This window comes from Chinchilla lanigera, unplaced genomic scaffold (assembly GCF_000276665.1).
Source record: "Chinchilla lanigera isolate Chin_1 unplaced genomic scaffold, ChiLan1.0 scaffold00030, whole genome shotgun sequence".
Lineage (NCBI taxonomy): Eukaryota > Metazoa > Chordata > Mammalia > Rodentia > Chinchillidae > Chinchilla > Chinchilla lanigera.
In genome coordinates, this window is record NW_004955431.1 from 10,440,640 (window position 1) to 10,460,421 (window position 19,782).

General features: G+C 37.9%; 1 protein-coding gene across 7 annotated transcripts in view; it reads right to left on the reverse strand.

Moving 5' to 3' along the window:
- Positions 1–19,782, reverse strand: part of Nbea (neurobeachin) — a gene marked incomplete at its 5' end in the record, with an annotated part of 638,824 nt that overhangs the window by 61,579 nt on the left and 557,463 nt on the right. For all 7 annotated transcript variants that reach the window (XM_013515839.1, XM_013515836.1, XM_013515838.1 and 4 more), the window contains 2 exon segments: positions 3,643–3,795; positions 13,725–13,844. In XM_013515839.1, the coding sequence (XP_013371293.1) occupies positions 3,643–3,795; positions 13,725–13,844 (273 nt within the window).

A 19,782-nucleotide genomic window follows, 5' to 3' on the forward strand; every position in this document is an offset into this window, starting at 1 on the left:
CTAAGAACACAAAGACCTATCCTATATGCTTCTTTGTAGAATTTTTACAGTCTCAAGTTTTACACTGAAGTCTATGATCCATTTAGAGTTTATGTTATATGAAGTGAGGTAAACACTAAGGCCCCCCACCTTTCTGCATATGGATATGCAGCTTTTTCAGCATCATTTGCTGCAGGCCGAGTTCTCTTTAAAGCCCTGTCTTGTCATGTTTCGTAGTCAAGAACAGACCCCAACGGCTGAGAAGACAAAGTAAGCCATGGGCAGAAAGGATAATAAGAAGGAATGGCTGTAAAGGCTAATTCTAGAGTGGATACAATGCTTCTCCATGAACTACCCTGGGGCATCTTTCTCCTGACCCAGCCCGCTGCTTCCCACTTCTGCACGCGGAAACGTCAGTGCAGCTGAGCTCACGGCAAGCGAGCCTTCCGCCCGCCGCCTGCCTCTGGGCTTCTTTACAGAGCACGCAGCTCTCACCCCTGTGCCCCATGGATGAGCTGTGTTCTTATTTTCAAACAGCATTGTGGCCAGGCCTCTTTACTTGCAGCAATAATTAATTCATTATAACTGAGTACTACCTGAAATATTTAATTAGTCCCATTCTGTCTGAGGTTTGCTACTGGCAATGTAAGATGGGAGAGTTGTTACTTCAGGCATGGCGGTATGTGCCTGTAACCTCAGCACTTAGGAGGCTGAGGCAGGAGGATGGGGAGTTCAAGACCAGTCTGAACTTCATGGAGACAACCTCCATGAAGGGGAGGATGGTTGCTGCAGAAACTGAAGGGAGAAACTTTCTTCCAGTATAAGAAGTCTCCACTTAAACCATTTTAACAGAAAGCTGATCTTGGATGGATGGCTGTTCTGGAAATGCAAGACATATGTTCCTGTTCTTCACACAGAATTCAGCGTTTAACTTCTTCTAAATGTTTAAGACAGATGGAATGGATAGTGCACACAGGAGGCCACTTCCCCAATTTCTTGTAACATGGGTCCTTCCTCTAAATCACACCAAATCCTTCCCTCTCCCTCAGCTTTCTCAACTTTTTAGTTCTGTGTGTTACACACTTCCTGCAATGGGTACTACCGAGACTATGCTCTTGGGTGGAAATGTGGCTTCATCCTGGAACCAGGAAGCAACACCAGCCTTCTCTGCATTTTGTCTACATTGCTGCCTACTCAGAAGTCTGAAAACTGTCCTGCACATTTCCTAGTACCTACACAGTTTAGTTTTCTGTAAATAGTAACAAATTAATAAGTATGAAATGTTCAGTGGATAATAAAAAAACTGCTTTACTTTTCTTTAATGTCTATGGCTAGTGAACTTGCAGTCTTTATTAGTGAAGGATCTATATTAATAGCCTGCATGATTTAAAAAAAAAGAAGTGAAATTTTGGTTGACGTAAGTTGACAGCCATAAATCTCAAAGAATTTCACTAAGAAGAGATAAAATCAGATGCAAATGGTATAACAGAAACAGTATGATTTTGAAGTTAATTTTTTTTTTCTGTATTTGCATCCGGGCTCTGCCATTTACTAGCTGCATTGTTCCAAGTAAATTAATGAACACTTTGGGTCTTGATGCTTTTTATCTGTAAAATGGGGATACCTCACAAATGATTTTTAAAAAATCAAGTGTGTACGCTAGTGCCTGATATGTAACAACTTCTGTTCAACTGCATGAGCAGCAAAAACTCGGATGCAACAAATTCTGGCTACTTTCCATAAGTGAAGGGATTATTCATTTTGACTTGCTTGGACAAAGTAGGCTATCTGCTGAAAGCAATGAGATTACTACTCGAACATCATTTATTAAGTCACTCAGCAAATGTCTGCTGACCAAGTACTATGCTACAGGCACAGTTGTAGGCTCCGGAGATAGAACTGAAAGATTTGACTGAGAGAAAGTCATGTGTATTCAGCTTCTGGGTTGAATGTGAAAATCTGTATCCTTACACTGGTACTTCTGTCAACATTCAAGTATGTCAGGACAGTGTGGTACTAGACAGCCAATGCTAACAGTAAGTAGAGATTTTCAGTATGAATTCTTCACATTAAAAATATAAACTGAAGCAATAATCTGTTGTTCAAACTGATAGTATGAACTAACTCTGCATACTGTATCTGAAAGTACCAGTTTACAAATTGTGACGTAAGAGGGGAATATGCATAAAATTCTGTAATGTATGATATTCCTCTAGGGTGAAAACTAGATTACAGATTATCTATCTATATGGTGATTTTATTACATCAACAACAACTTGGTAGAATAAAGTATATTAAAGTAAGATACTTCTCAGAGACAGGAAATACAGCTCCAAAGTACAGGGAGAATGTGACTCCTAGCAAAGTCAAAAAAATGTCACACGATATTGGGGGGAGTGGGAACCAGATGTTGTATAATTCTCTTTATATAAGACATCCATGGTAGGCAGAAAGATTGAAAGGAGAAAGTAGATTCTAAACAGAAAGGAGAGATAGAAATTGAATGAGGCTTGTCTGGGGCTAGTTGGGGATGAGGAAAATAGGGTGAGATGTTATGGGTTTAGGGTTTCTTTATGGGGTGATAGGGGCTGGGGATATAGCTCAGCAGCACAAGTGCCTGCCTGGCAAACACAAGTTCCTGAGTTCGATTCCCAGTACAAAAAAAAAAAAAAAAAAAAATGGGGTTATAAAAATGGTCTAAAATTGACGGTGGTGGTAGTTGAACAACTCTGTGAATAGGCTAAAATTTATCGATTTTTTTAAAAGTTTCAGTGGGTGAATTATATCAAAGCCCTTGCAACAAAAAGGATTAAGGAATATGTGAACCCAAAGCAATGTGTAGAACTTACTTGGATTCTGATTCAAAATAAACTGTAAAAACAAAATAAAATAGACCTATGAGTCAGTTGGAAAACCTTAGGAGTGAGCAAAACAGGGTTAGAGATATATTTTGGGTCACTGATTTTACTGAGCTAATTCCTTAAATGACCAAGAACAATAGTACACTAGAGAGTTTTTTTTTTAAGTGGTTCATTTCCATGCACCATAACCACACTGAGATTGAAATCTCCTTCATGGATAAAAATATATTGAATTATAAAAATTCCCACTTGCAAACATTCTATTTACACATTTCTTATTTGAACATGAAGACATCTGTCACACAGATTAAAAGAATGTTTACGAGATAGGTGTTCTCTTACAGTCAAGCCCATTAACATAATAAGGTAGCTTATTATCTTAAGCTTAAATGTCCTATATATAATATTCTCCAAATGTAATTGTTTTCCTGTTTTGAGTATTTTTATGAGCAAAGTGTGCAGGTGTACTAGTTAGAGTAGACAAGAATAAAGAATGGGCTTTTATTTTAAGCACTTCAGAGTATGCTGTACAGTCAACAGATGCTCCTCTGATTGCCTTCTCCTAAGGGAGCAAACATAACTGAATTACCATTCCTTGATTAGTCCTCAGGAAAGGAAATCCACTCTACAACAATGAATGCTGTCAGAAGAGCAGAAAAAAATGCTTTCGGTCTTTTCTCTTAAATTTTAACTGTGTATTCATAGATGTTAAGTGGCAATTTGTAACAGTTAAAAATAAAGTAGCACTTCAGAATAATTTAAGTTCCTGATACTGCTCAAGCAAAAATAAAATTTCTCTTACCATCCTGTTGATTCGCACAAAGTCTTCAGGTTTCTTGGCCCAAGGGGGAAGATCAACATCATTTACAACTACTTCATCTTCTCTGACACCAAGATGGTATCCATTACTGTTGACAAACATCTCTGGCAGGTAGTAGAACTCTGGAATTAGTTCCTGCCCAGATCAAAATATAGCGTATGAAGTCATTTTATAAAAATCAGTTGAATGTAAGAATTAACTTAGAACTTACTAACTGTACATGAAATCAAACACTTTCTTTAACTAAAAGCAGTATTTTAATACTTTTATCCATTTAATTTTCTTTAAGTGTCTGGTAAGAGAAGATGAATTGTTCTTTTGAACAATGTCCTTGAGGTTTTATGTTTATAATATACAAAACTGAAACTGTTACCCATTTTCAATCTTACCTTTCCACGGTTAAGAGAAGCAGGTATATAAGCTAGCAATCATTCACAAGAGAATTAGTAAACAAACATATGAAGCTATATTAACAAGTCTACTTTTTCTGAATATTAATGAACTATACATATATTTTAAAAGTTATGCCTGTGAGGCTAAAAATCACATATTTTCTACTCGTGATTATACTGGAGATTACAGTATGTGATATTTATAAAGAAAATCTAGTTTTATTTTGCAACTTGACCAAATTAAAAATTTTCCTCTTGCAGTGCTGGGGATGAAGCCCATTGCTACACTTCTAGCCCAAAATAAATTATTTTTATACCTACCACTGAACACAATGAGGAGGTGCTGTACAACATCGTAATCAGTCTTAAATAGTTAATGCATGCCGCTGGAGTAGAGGTGATTAATAAATGGAATGCAAAGACAACTTGTATTTCTTAGGTATAGGTATGGAATAAACAATTGGATGCAAGATAAAACTGTGTGTGACACAAAGTATCAACAACTGTGAGGTTTATGTTATCTTACAATAAATCTGATTTTTAAAAAAAGCTGATTTCAAGGCCCTAAGTTTTGTTTTTTTAAAACCAACCACTACAGTTTTTCTGTGTACCTCCTCTCCCATTCTTTTTCAAATGTTCAGATGAGGGGCCAATAATATATTATGAAAAGCATAAAGCATTTATTTGTATGACATGATCAACACTGTTGGAATAATACCTCATATGTGAATCTTTTGTGGTTTTTTCTAGGGATGCATAGAAAAAATTAAAACCACCAGATACTGAGGTCTTCAGTCTTGACTGCCTAAGAAAAGCACACACAATTTCCTGCCTGAGTTCTCCCAGTAAAACTAACATAGCAGTTACAGAATAAGTAGATGTTTTCCTTAGTAACGCAGTGTCAACGGGATCCATTTCTATGACAATCTGAACCTAAGATAATAATATTCATTTTCTTTAATATTATGGGACCATGAATACATCTTTATAAACTAATTTTGTGGATAAACCAAGCTTGGATTTTTTAAAAATCAGAGTTTTCTTGCATTTAAACCATTTTAACAGAACTGTTCTTAATGTACCTCCCTGACATTTACTCATTCTCACAGTGAAGGCTGTTAGTGCCGGACACAATGATGGGCGCTAGAGAAACAAAGGGCGGACAAGTACTGACCTTACCGTCACGTAAACCCCAGTGGTCTGAGGGGCTGACTGCAACAAAGATGATCATGACGTACGGGAACAAGGGCAGGGAGCAGCGGGCAGAGAGGAAGGAGCGGGGACATCTGAGTCGATCATGGCTAAGGCAAAGCAGCTGGGCTGTCACGGAGTCCCATCAAGGGGCACTCAGAAACGGAGTACAGGAGGAGTACAGGGAAAGTCGGGTGGGTTAGGATGGGCGGAAGAGACGGCAGGAGGTATAGAGGACCTAATAATAGTTTTGTAAAAGGCCAGGCTGTTTGGATTCCCTTTTATTGCCAGTGAGAATGCTTAAGGAGCATTACAGATACTCTCAAACTTGTTTTGCAGAAGGACACCGGATGACAGAGTAGACTGCAGAAGAGGGGAATGGGTACACGTGTCCCTGCGGGAAAGGGAGCCAGCTGCAGCAAGCGGGGACAGGGAAGGGTGACCTGGTGGGTGGGGAGTCTGGGGACACAGGCCGAACTTCGTAGAGGAGCATTTTGTCAAGGAGGTTTGACCTGCAACGAACAGCCAGGGCTGGTGAGGAAGTCGGGGTAAGTGAAGCCGTGGGTCCAGGCACGTAGAGAAAGTGAGGGCAGTAGGTAGCTCACACGGAGAAGCAAATGTGTACTACTAACAAACTACGTCTAACATATCAAGGCAGGCAGGCAGGCAGGCAGGCAGGCAGGGAAGAAGGGAGGAAGAAAAATTGGTTTAAAAGTTGCCAGTACAATTGTTCCCACAGTGCCGAGGTGGCGGAAGTAAGTATTTCATCTTAATCTAAGTGCTGTAGAAAGAAGGTGCTAAGAGCTGGTCATCCTCAAGGAGGGCAGGGAGAGGCTGAGAAGATCTGCCTGACAGAGACGTTGGGGAAGAGCACTCCAGTAGAAACGCCTGGAGAGGCTCTCCCTGGGGCCAGTCCGAGGGGGAAGTAGGTCGCCAGGGCGTGCGGGCAGACTTCTGGTGTAAGGATTTTTTCCGGCTCCATCCTTATCTAGCCAAGCAGGATGTGGTCATAAATTAGGGTGTTAACTAAGATGTTGGTGTAAACTGTTAGCGTCTTGATGTTTGAAGGGACAGTCACCAAACAGACACATTTTGAGGCAGATATGAAGAAATTCCTGAAGCACAGTTTATTGGCGAGGCTTCAAAACACCGAAGCTATCAGCGACTGAGCTATCTAAAACCGAAGTCCTAAATTAGGGACATTTTGGTATTTTCTGAAGAGGACGGAAGAGATCATAAAATCTAGGGAGAAGGAGCTGAAGCAGGAGAACAGGATGAATTTTGTGTCTCGGTTTTGTTTTACAATACAATTTAAGTAGCAACTTTTACTGAAAGTCGGTAGGTAAATGTGGGACAGTAGTAGTGGACTATGTCCAGTTACGTTTATATTGTGTGACAGATCTGCAGTTTTCATAACCTGAATTTTTGGGGGAGAAAAAAATCAGTTTCTTGATTTGCCCAGTAGTGTTCATAAAAGGAATTAATTCATTGCATAGATGGGAGGATTAAAGGCAGTCATATGTGTAAAACAATGCATTTCATAAGTTTGTACAAAATACATTTTAGGAGCTAATCACTATCAACTTATTTTAAGATACAGACCAAAACTTTTACTGCTGAGTTTACCCAGCACCAACATGCATCTATAATTCAGAGTAAGAGCTGTCACTTTGTGTTCAATGAAAACATTATATACACAATTTCCATGATTTAGGTGTTCTTATTAAATATATAGATTAACATTTTCACCATAGACCAATCAGATATATGTGATGAGTTACTTGTACTTCAAATTTTGGTTTACATCTCATTGTACAATATATTGAATAGAATGATATAAACCAAACTTGAACTTATTTTAAAATTGGTACATGATTGAGTTTTCTCAAAGTTGGCTGTAACAGTCTCTCCTGTCCCAGGAGGCCTGTGGCATTTCTGCTTCACCACACTTCCCATAAACAGGTGGAGTCTATTTCCCTTCTCCCTGCACATGGCCTGCCTTGTTTCACACACAGGATGTGACAGAGTGAGACTTAGAGCTTCCAAAGGAGCTTAATACTTAAGAGGTCTTGGAGGCTCTGATTATGTCCTTTTTAAAGCCAGCTGCCACCTAAATAAGGTGGTCACTTGTGAGAGAGATCATGTGACAGCCAGACAGTCCTAACCGGTCCCAAGCTGTTCTGTTCTTGGATTCTCTGGACCAGTCAAGCTGCCCCAGCTGTTTCTGTGTGTTACAGAGATGAGTTGTTTTTATTGACTGGTAACTAAATAAATACATAGCTGTCTTATACCTGTAAGTTTTGGGATGATCTGTTACATAGTAGCAAAATTAGAATCTCCAAGAGAAGTGCTGAAGAAATAAAACTTCAAACATGTGGCTTTGGGAGTAGGCAGCGTGCAGAGGCTGGAGGGGTACCACGGAGATTGCAGAGCGGGGTCAGGAGATCAGTAAGGGAACAGGAGACAAGCAACCCGTGGTTGCAGTCATAGCAAAATTAACAAGGCTGTCTCCTGCAGCAATTTCAGACAGAAAAAGAACCTAATGAACTTGTGTTTCTGACTATGGAAATTTCCAGGCAGAATGTCGAAGTGATCGGTGGTTTCTTTTAATGGTGTATGGATAAGGTATTGTAAGACAGAGATGAAATAAAAAGAAAACTGTTCAGTTTTGAAGTAGTATTTTAAGAAATATATGAACTAATATTTTAAGAAATACAAAGGCCTTGGAAATTCTCTTCAGGTGGAACAAAATTCTCAAAGTAAGACACAAATTCAGAATGAAGTCCAATTCCAGGGTGCTACAAATAAAATATAGCTATAAAGTCAAGTTCAAATCAAGAGCACGGCTACAAAACCCCTTTATAAGAGAACAGCAAAATTTAAGTCTTTCTGTGACAGGGTCTTATTATGTAGTCCAAGCGGGCCTTGAACTTGCTATGATCAAGGCTGGCCTCAATCTCACGATCCTTCTGCTTCAGTTGCCTGAGTGCTGGGGATGACAGGCATGCAAGGCCATGTAGCGTTTCACAGACCAGCACAGCACTCAAAGGGATTCTAAAAATGTTAAGCAACATCTCAATTCATACCCTGAACCAGAGAGGATCTCAAAAGAATTTGTATGTGAGGGTTTTTGGTTTTTTTGGTCTAATGGTGAACTATAGTTGATATGCAGAAAGGTCACGAATTTTTATAACTACAGGGTGAACTTGGGCAAAAAAGGCCTGGCTGCAACTCTAAGGTTAGAAAGCAAGAGGGCAAAGCCTAAGTATCACAGGATAGAATTGAGAATCACAGAAAAAAGTGCATAGGGGAGCCATGCGCGCATAGCAGAACTGGGACCAAATCCAGAACAATCCTTGTTCTGAAGTCCAAGAAACTGGCCATGCAGATCTGGATGGATTTCAGAATTGCTGGGAATTAAAAGCTGTTAGGTACCTTCCACATTCTCCATTGTTCAAACAGTGTGCCTACTGAGGTCTAGTCCATCCTGTCTTATCACCGTGAGCTGAGTATACAAGGGAAAGGTAGCTTTTCTTTTTAGTTTCCAGGTCTCCAGATTAGGAAAGGCTATGCCATATCCACATCTGGATATGGCGTAGATGATGAGAGAGTAGATTTGGGCCTGACACAATACTGAATGAGACTGTGGGGAACAAGGTGAGTGTACTTTATACACAGGAGGAAAGTGAGTTATGAATGAAGAGAGGACTGTGGTAGATTATTTCTAAAGATGGCCACAACCATCCCTTCAGCCTCTACAGGTTTGTCAAGTATGACTCTGTGGAGCGAACCTCCCTCTAGAAGTCTGTGCTGACTTGCTTTGATCAACAGAAAGCTGTGGAAGGACCACTCTGTGTTTTGGGGGCCTGGGGCTTTAAGCGGGCTTGTAGCTCCTGTTTTATTATCCTCTTAGTAGCCAGATACCATGAGAAAATGTGATCTTGCTGTAAAGACCATAGAAAGGAAGAACGGACTAGCCAGCCCTTTGTTGCTCCGGCCATTCTTGCTAAGATGCCAGACATGTGAGTGAAGTCGTGTTAAATCATGCAGACCCAGACAGACCTACATGGACAAGAGACAAGCTAAGCCTAATGAACCCTGCTTCAATTGCAAAACAGTGAGACTACAAATGATCATTATTATGTTTTTATGCTGTTAAATTCTGGGGTGGTTAGTTATTCAGCAATGAATGACTAGGGTATCCAGATTGGTCTTTACTTCAAAACAGTTAAAGTGACGAGACACGATGGTCTGATTACGCAGAACCAAGCATAGGCGGCATGGCCGGTGGATGGATAAAGCACCGGAAGTAAGTGGACAGACACAGGGCTGGTGCCGGCTTCCTCTCTAGCTGTCCGTGTGAGAGCTTACGCAAATCACTTCATCTCTGGGAACCTCCCATGAAAAATAGCGACTGTTTTGAAGACTGCATCAAGTAATCAACAAAAAATGTATGTTTGAAAACTGTTAACTGTTGTTCTAAAAGAACGCAGCTCACCATTATAACTTGCAAGCATCCTCCTACAGAGGCATGTTAGACACTAGCTTACCTAATAAAGATAACTGCTTTCTGCCTACTCTCATTGCTAAATTGCTGTTAATCAGCTTCTCTTTAAGGAAAAAGTACAAGGAGCTTAAAATTTCTAAAATGAAAAACAGTTCAGAAAGACACCAAATATTATTAAAGAAATGACAAAATTAATATTGTAACAGGCATTTTGTGTGTGTAAATGTGATTTCTAGTTTATTTTAATAGCTATACTAAAACCCTACGGTACAGTTAATAGTATTATATGCGTTCTGTCAAAAATAAGAAAATATCCTCAAACACAATTTCTAATTTATAAGCTTATGACAAGTGCAAGCTGCTGAGAAATTGGACTTGAAAGTATGTCTTAAAATGATAGAAGACCACTATTAACACTATCATAATTGTATACCTACTGCATCAAATCTGACATTTCAGTTTAATATATTTTGCAGGGAAAGCATACCATTTTATGGCTTCCTAGTGAAATCAAATCCAATCCAGACATTTTCACTTTTCTAATATAATTCACTGCAAGGTTTTAATGCTGCCATTTCTTTTCTTTCCTTTTTTCAAGAGATTGATGTCTGAGCATTCATTAATTCCACCAGAGCTCATAATGGGTCACCGAGTCAGTGGTAAGCACCTCCATTAGCTGCATTAATTTACACTATGTCACCTTAATGACATTTTGTCATCGCTACCTTTTCTGACATCCACGTAGCTATTCAAAAAGTCATATAACAACTTTTGAAGGCATTAAGGAAAATTAGTGTAAGAGCTTCTGTAAGTTGGACGTCATTGTTAGCTAGACTATGTTAGAAGAGAGAAATTTTAAACTATAAATAAGTAAATAAAGTAAAAACTAACTGGTGTGACTCGACTCTGGGGCCCTCTCTCCTGAGAGGTCACTTTAGCAGCACTCTTTCTTCCCCAGCTTGTGTTCATTAGCACAGGAAGAGACTGACATTAATAGAGAGAGACAGAATGAAACCATCGACTACATTCTAGTTCTCTCCGATAGCGTTATCTAAGTTAGTAGATTTGCAAGGATACTTTTAGTCTCAGGAAATGAAAACAGATTTCCCTAAAAATATAGTGGAAGCTACAATACAGTTTATAAATAAGAAATACAAAGCTTATTAGATTTTAACACATAGCAAAATGGTTAATATAAGTATTGGGAACACATTCTTCCTCGCTAAATCCGTAATTATTTTAAAGCAAAGAATTTTGTACCCTTTAATCAATATGTTCATTCGTGAATTTAGAAAATTTTTAAGTTACCATTAGTAATTACCAAAAAATTAACTTTTCTTTAATATTTCTGCCATAAGGATACAGATTCTGATGTTGTAAAGGAAAGGGAAAAATGGATATATTTGACTAGAAACACACACACACACAATTGAAACATACAGCTGAAAGACTGAGAAAATATACTTGTAATTTGGAATTTTAATGTCAAAAGTCATTTTCAGGTCATCACGAAAACACGTAAGTTCCAACTGAAAAATGGGCAAAGGTGCAATATACAGGTCAATAAATACATGAAAAATGGTGCGTATCACTCAAACAAATGCAGACCAAAGCAAAGGCAACTCCATTTCTCAATACCCAGAGTTCCTAAAGTTCCATCACTATAGTAGTGATGATGTGGCGGCAGAAAAGGAGGCTCCCTTGCACACTGCTACAGGAAATCAACTATCATTTTGGGGATGAGAGTTTAAAAATTTCAAAACTTATATAGCCTCTGAGCCACCAGACCGGTTCACAGGAGCTGCCCTTTGTATATGTAGGCACAGTTCATCCAGGTTTCTGGGCAAGCACCCGATTCACTGCACAGTAACGGTAACAATCGGAGAGAAAGGTAAACTCTCGGTCCACGGGAGACTGCTTAAGGACATTATTGTAGATACTGTAGCTTTCTTTACAAAGAAAAGAGTAGGTCAGCACAGCAAGATACTCAAGATTCGTTATCACACAATGTGAAAGAGGAGGGCAGGAGCAGGAGAGAACTGGAAAGGAGAGCACTCCCATAACATCAGGCTGGGGAGATGAGCTCCTTATGAACCAATTAAGTCTGGGGCGAGTATGCGTTTGTTCAGTGCCGCTGCTTGAGGATGAGAAACAAAAACCTCCCACGAGTGACAGTCACAGTGGGCTCTGTCCTTCTGTGACTCTGCAAACGTCTGTAGCACAACTGTGATTTGAATGAAATGTCCATGTTTCTGAAAGGGTCTGAGCAGGAAAACCGCTGTTTCCCAGGAAGAGCCTGAAGCGGGGCAATGGCCACCGAGACTGAAACGGAAACTGAGGTTCTGCTCCTCTAAAGTATCGGTAAAACTCAAACTAGAAAGTTAAGTCAAAACTGTATTTAAATAAATAAGTTAGGACGACAGTCCCAGATGTGTGTGGGCATACAAATCTTTCAATGCAGCTGAAAAACTTTTCTTTCTTGCGATGGTATCAGGTAACGGCGAACAGGCATTTTCACTCAAAATAGTTTGCTATAATAATGGTACAGCTCTGACTGAAGACCTAAGTAAGGTTAAATGTCATAGGAAGCTTCCAGTTATAAATAAGGATATTTATTTCACACACAGAACATTTATTGAGTGCTCTTTATAAAGACTGTGTTGATTCTAAATACTATTGATCAGTGATAGCCCATGGACCCCCATTTTCTATATTAATCTCAAAGTATTATTAAATAAGAAATGGACTCCTTCCAGGAATTCATTAGTAGTAAGTTAGTTGAAATGACAGCACACAGATTTTTAATTCCTCATAAAAATTATATAATACTGTTAGACTTTACAATTTAGTATTGTTAGAATAAAACTGTGAACTTCCAATTTAATATATGGACACATGCTAAATCCCCCCATTCTAAATGTGACTGTCATGTATATAAACTAATAATCACAACATAAACTTTTATAGCAACAAATGTAACTTACATATGCTACACTCTAGTTGGCTCTGTTTTGTTTTCTGCTTTGGAAAAGAACAGAAGTTGGATTCACCCAATTTTCCTTTTAGTTTGGTAACACTGTAATTGTTTTATATATAAATGTTTTGCAAAAGATAAGTTCACATAAATTACTGACAAATTTTACTTTACCTAAGTGCTGTTTGCTGGAGTAACACCCTAAAGAGGAGACCATCACGTTTTTATACTGACACTAATGGAAAAATGTCTTGAAGGGGCTTAAAAGAAGAAACACATGTACCTATGCAAGAATCTGATCGTGAAATCTTATTACCAGGAAGAAAGAGAAAAAGAAGAAAGCAAATGTATTTCAGTGTATTAAACACAATCATTTTCTTTCTTTAAAAAACAAGAGCCCATATAAATGAAGAACAAATCTTTGCATTTAACAATAGTTAAGCAGTACCAACTGTAAAATTACCCTGTGCTCTGGCTGCTTCTGGTTGGTTTAATCTAATGTGTATTGTTGCATAGTATCCCCAGGCACAGTCAAGTAAAAGCTAAGGCTGCACAGAAAAGCCTCCATTTTAAATGGGTCTTGTCATTAATGCTTTATTAATTGCCCCAGGCTACACAAAACCAAAGCTGGGCAAGCTATAACAATATGACACATTAAGGTCAAATCCAATTCCCACTGTGTTTTATGGAATGGGCCAAATATTGAGTGAACAGCAGGAAAGGCAATTTATGGGCTTTTCCTTCCATCTCCTGATTATTCCATCTAAATTAGATAGAAATTTTTAGAAATAATGAAAACATCTTACCTAATTTACAAAATGCAACATTTTTAAATGATGCTCTAAGTTATTTCCCTTTAAGGTTATGATGTAGCATATAATTTTAATTATTATGGAACAGAGCTACAGTACAAAATGCCTCATATACCCACTTAAATAATAAAATCAACATTGCAACACATTTTGAAATTCAATTAATATCAACAAAGAAAAGCGCCTACCTTCACATCGGAAGTATCTCTCTGACTTGTTCTCCAGGACCTTGCAATGGATGAGAAGGTTCGATCCGGATGGTCAAATTTTCCATCATTCGCGTTGAGGAAGAAGGTTGTGAAAGGTTCCTAAGCGAAAAACAGAAACAGTAATTTGGCCATTTGAAACACACCTCTGCTCATGCCTTTGTAAAATCTGAGTGCTCTCTTGAAACGGAGGCAGCACAGAGCCGGGAGGGATGCTCACACGAGGGAGTCAGGACCTGTGGGTCTGGGCCTGCCTGGGCCACAACGGTACCTGTTGCTTCGGCTTTTGGGCTTCTGATCTATAAAATGCTGGTATTCTAGTGCTCTGTGATCTTATGACAAATGATTTTACATGACATTCATAACTCAGTTTTTCTTTCTCATAATGAAGGCCATACACACTACAGTGTACTGCTATGGGAAGATGTTTTAGATGACAGATGCTATGCTATACAGTACAATATTAAACATCACTCTAATTTTGTCCACTGTAGTGTATCTAGCAGGGAATGTCCACTTTAGGGTACCCGGGAAAGCTTCCCAAGTTTAGTTCTACTGTGCGGGCTGCTGATGATCTCCTAAAAATGCAAATCCCTGCTTAGTATCCTTCAACAACTCTTGGAAGCTTTTAGGAGAAAAGCAGAATTATCTGATTTGTCTTACAAGAGCTTGAGTGGTACACAGTCTATTTAACACTATGCTCCTCCTGCTTCTTGTCTTTTGTGCATGACCTTCCCTCTGTTAGGAAGAAACTTAGCCCTTTCCTTCACTATCCTTATGTGACTAAGTTCTTTGTATCCTTTAAGTCTCAGCCAAGCTGCCATTTTCCCCTGAGAGACTCTTGGATTTACCAAAGCTCTGCCAGTATGCTCACACGAGCCTGTACAGTTGGTTCCCAGGGACTAATCTTGTCTGTATTACCCTTATGAGTAGGTTATTTACTATCTCATATCCAAGACTTAGCACAATTACTGGTACAGAGAAGCTGCTCGATATGTAATCTGATGAATAAAGGAAAGCAATAAATTAAGTATAAGTGAAACTGGATAAACACTAGTCCTTTTTGTATTTTGTGACTATTATCTTAGTTTAGCATAGTATCTGTCATCTAGAACATCTCCATAGCAGGAAACCTAGAAAGTCTTTATCACAGTGTCCCAGTACATTTAATGTTAGTGTTTATTCTGTAGTTCTTCTGTTGGCAGGAAGGCATTATTTTTGGTGGATTAAGTTTGCTTCCAAGTATCAAGGATTAAATAATATTCATTCTTACTAAGGATTTGTTAGGTACCAAGTATAGTAAGGGCACACATATAGTTCTTTTTCCATGTTTTAATTCTCTCTTAAATTCAGGATAAATGATATGTCATTCCCAGATCTGTTAAGCTGAGAAATCTACATGACATTTCCCTAAATATTTAAGTCTCTTAAAAACATGTGAGCTGTACTCATTCTTTTGAGTATATTAAATATCACTCTGCCCTCTTAAACTTCCTTCCTTGCCACTGTCCTGAAGGGCTGGCTATTGGGCAACAGGTATAAATATTCATCTTTCTCAGTATCTTTTTGAACTGAGTGGAATAATGTATTGCTAGTATTATATGTTCAGTTTTGAATGACAGAAAAGGATGATGAAAGAGGTAAAAATCAAGAATGATATAATAATATACCAGTAAGCGGGGCATTATTAATTCACTTGTAAAGGATATATGCATCCAGGAAGCCCATATTGTTGTTTATGATTTTAAATTACATGAGAGACAGAAGTCACCAAAATTATACGAGGAATAAAAATTTTACGAGATAGTTTTCACTAATTGCTTTACAGAACTTAAACTATTAAAATCAGGTAGTGAATGCAGTATATCTCATCACTAAATTAAATTAACTGGAATATAAAATTTCTAAAAGTAGCAGTGATACACTGAATGAGATAGATCTAAGTCTGAATTTTGGTTCAGATACTTATTTCAGGCAAGTTACTTTATCTTAAATAACTGTCAAGTAACTGTCTCCATTCCTTCATCTGTGTAAACTGGGATGGATAATACTTTGGGGGCAATTATGGGACTTGGATAAGACGAAATAAAATAATATGGAGAAAGCACAATGTATACTGCCCGACACAGAGGTAGAAAATGAATACCAGCTTTACAACTATGCCAAGTACTTATTGCTGGACTCCCAACCAGGCTTCCAGCTCACTGGATTCTGAGACCAGGCTCTTAAGTCCTTCAGCCTTATTCACCTCTGTATCCCAGCACCAGACACGGTGTTTGGCTCATGTAAATGTTTGAAAAATTTCTGTTGAACATATAGTATATACCTAAACATACAGAGTCACTCTTGAGAGATGGAGATATGGGTGGGTGAGATACAGATTTTTATGTTCAGATCTTAAGCAGCAGTGGAAATTTGACTAAAAATGTGTATTTTCAGAACTCACTTCATTATACTAAGATGAAAGACATTTTATTTTTTCTTTGTGGCTTGTAGGCAGAGATTAACAGAGAGATCAAACTTGTCTCTATTTTTTAATTAAACAGATGTGAGCTAAGACTTCTTTATACATACGAAGCCCTACTTTTTATCATTAGCCACTAAAAGCTGATCTTGACTACAACATTAAATTATAAAATCCTTTCTAGTTTTCAACCCTTAACAAAGGCATACTAAAAACAGCACTGATGGACATCAGGAAAAAAAAGCCTTACAATGAAGGATTTTTAAAAATTTCTGGTAAGAAGTTTTATTAATCTGGTGGTAGTCAAAAGCAAAAAATGTTGATAAATTCTACATTTTCTTTCCCTAAGTAACTGTTAAAAAGATCTGATTACAACTGTTTTAGGGCCACATTCTACATTACTGACATAAATTCTCATTATTCCTGAAGGCCTCTAGCGGCTACAATGGTAGAGTACTAATAGAAATTGATAACCTATTTGTTTATAAGTGAGTATTGATCCTTCAGGCTCTGATTACTGTACAGATTACTTTTTTCCATCTGTTTTCCTATTACCTTCAAGACAGTACAAGGCCTTTCTTCCCATCTGATTCACACCTGATTAACACAACATCAAGTGCCGTATTAAGCCTAAAGAACTTCTAGTCTTAGTCACCTAACACATCTGTACTTCATCTCTCTATGGCTATATCTGCACATGAGACATTTTATGATTATACTAGAGAAGCTGTCAGTTTAGATAAGATGTAAAAATGAATACATAACAAGCGGCAGTTTCAGCAATCAAAATACTGGTACTGATTGGGCTTTAAAAACTCCGGGTCAGGTCCTGTAGTATCAATGGCCAATGAGCTCCTTTTTTCTTTTCTCAACTCCTTTATTTTTGTCTTATTTAATTTTTGGTTAATCATCTCATAGGATTCTTTTAAAATCTTTTAAAATCTTTTCATGATCTTTATCCTACTTGAAAGCCAAAACCCAACTCCATCTATGGGCAGTAGTACTTTCAACATAACTATAGCAAGGAGAATATATACATTTGAAGTGGTAGGAAGCACAAAGAACACAAAAGGAAGGGGAACTAGCAGTTACTGATTGCCTTTCTTTAGTAGGGGGTGTGTTATCTCAGCTCACAATCCGCACCATTATCTTCCAGAGTAGGTATAATTATTCTCTTTTACATCTGACAAAATTCGAAGTCACTTTCTGGGAAATAGAGGGATCACTATTTCCACTGGCCTTTCTTAACTCCAGAAGTTTACTATCTCCCATTTCTTTTGAAAGGACCCAGCGGGGCGTGGTGGTGCACGTCTGTAATCCCAGCACTTGGAGGCTGAGGCAAGAGGATCATTAGGAGTTTCAGGCAAGCCGCAGCTACAAAGTGAGCTTGAGGACAGCCTGAACTGCACAGGGAGACCTTGTCTCAAAAAGACCAAAAAAGAAAAAAAAAAAGAACCCAGAAGTATCTTTCAGAATCTTTCAAGTCTCTATTAAGTACCTTTAGGCACTTTAAACAGTACTGCTCGTCCTCAAATTAAATATATATTGTCCTTAAGCATCAGTATTCAGAATAAACAAGGCAAAAATATTTTATTCAATACCATTATCTTGTCTATGGCCAGACCGGCCTGACCACCCTGAATGTGCCCGATCTGATTTCGTCCATACCATTATCTTTTGGCTTCAATTACAAACTTTGAAAAGTGATTCTATTATTTTCTTATTCTAAACATATATGTTAAGGTTAAAGGGATAAAGAGGCTTGAGGAGAAGCTCTGAAGACAGCACATAATTTATAAAGAAGGTTCCAAGGTCTAAACATCATAGTTATAAAGTAATTCTAATTAAATATCTGCGAAATGAGTGCTAGATACAAGGGCTACGTATACTAAATTTGGAAGGTGCTTATGTTATGAAGGCTGAAGTGGTTAATGAGCAAGATTTAATTACTTCAGAATGGATGCTGTATGTCCACGGTAAGGCTTAAAAACATTCCAAGCACAATGGGTCATTTTATGTTAGTTATTATTTGAAGAAATTCCAAACTTTGATACGATAGTTTATTTATCATTTGTTTAGACACTTATCAAGGAAGTGGTCTTTTCAGAGTCTTGTAATTTATTTATTTATTTATTTATTTTTTTGTTTTTTTTTCTCCGGTACCGGGAACCGAACTCACGACCTTGCACTTGCCAGGCAGGCGCTTTGCCGCTGAGCTAAATCCCCAGCCCTAGAGTCTTGTAATTTAGACTTAGAGTCTTGTAATTTAGACTTAGAGTCTTGTAATTTAGAGTTTTTTTCCTCATTTCCCTCCCCTCCCTAGGCAAGAGATAGGTAGTTTGTCTAAAGTAGTATTTTGCTTCAATGTAATGAGGTATGCAGTTGATTAGCATCTTTATACAATTATTATCACTGCTGTGCTTAATATATTGACTAAAACTAATAATGACTTTAATGACTATACGGCTACAATCCTTGAAGGGTAAAGGGGAGATACTTGTTTATTCTGTGTTATATTTTTATGAACTAATTCTCAGTCACACTAATTTTAACACATTTTCTACTTCATAAACTCCCTGAGGTGGGAGTGAGGAAGTCACAATTCCTGGGCCATATGTTAAACACTTACTAAGACATTAGACCATAATACTTCTACTTAGAACAACATGGCATAAGAGATTTGGGCTAAATGAGTCCCCATAAAAGCATCTCTATAGATCTGTTTTGTCCAATACAGCAGACAACTGCCACAGTGAGTGTTGAGCTCTTGAAATGTCGCTAGCTCAAACTGAGATGTGTTGTAAATATATACTGTATTATGAACTTCAAAGACAGAACACAAAAGAGTAGAATGTCTCATGAATAATTTTTATATTGATTTTTACAGGAATAATTTTTATATTGAATTTATGTTGAAATAATAACATTTTGAGTATACTGGGCAAACTAATTAAAATTAATTTCACCTTTTTTAAGGGGCTACCATCAAACTGAATTAGATAGACAACTTGCAACTGAATTTCTGTTGTTCAGCCCTGCTGTGTAGGTGCAACTGGGTAAATATGGGAACAATCTGTCATAGCCTTACAGGTTCAAGTTTGTATTACATTCCAGTAGAATAATATGTCAATTTAAGGATGACTTATAATTTATGATCTGAGAAAGTATTCATTCAAGATAGAAGTTAATTTAAATCAGGAGAGCAAATGTTTTTGTGGACTTGCACTTGAATAACCCTTGTAAATATGGGTTTACATTTGACTAATTTGTTTACAATAAAACCACAGAATATCATTTTATGTATTTGAAAATACTATATTCCTCTCATTTAATTATGAAAAGAACCCAGTTGAAAATGTGGGTTTTTTTCTCCCCCTAAAATGGCTCTTGACCCTTTCTTTCCATTTCTAAGGTGCCTAAGAGAGGTGTCCTATGCCCTCCACGACAGTGGCTCACTGGGGCAGCAAGCACTGTTCACAAACCCGGAGGTAGTTAAGGCCTTCCAGGGTGAAAATCTCTGGTTTCAATGTTTTCTAGTGATTTTGGAGGTCCCTTTACAGAGTTCCATGTGGACAA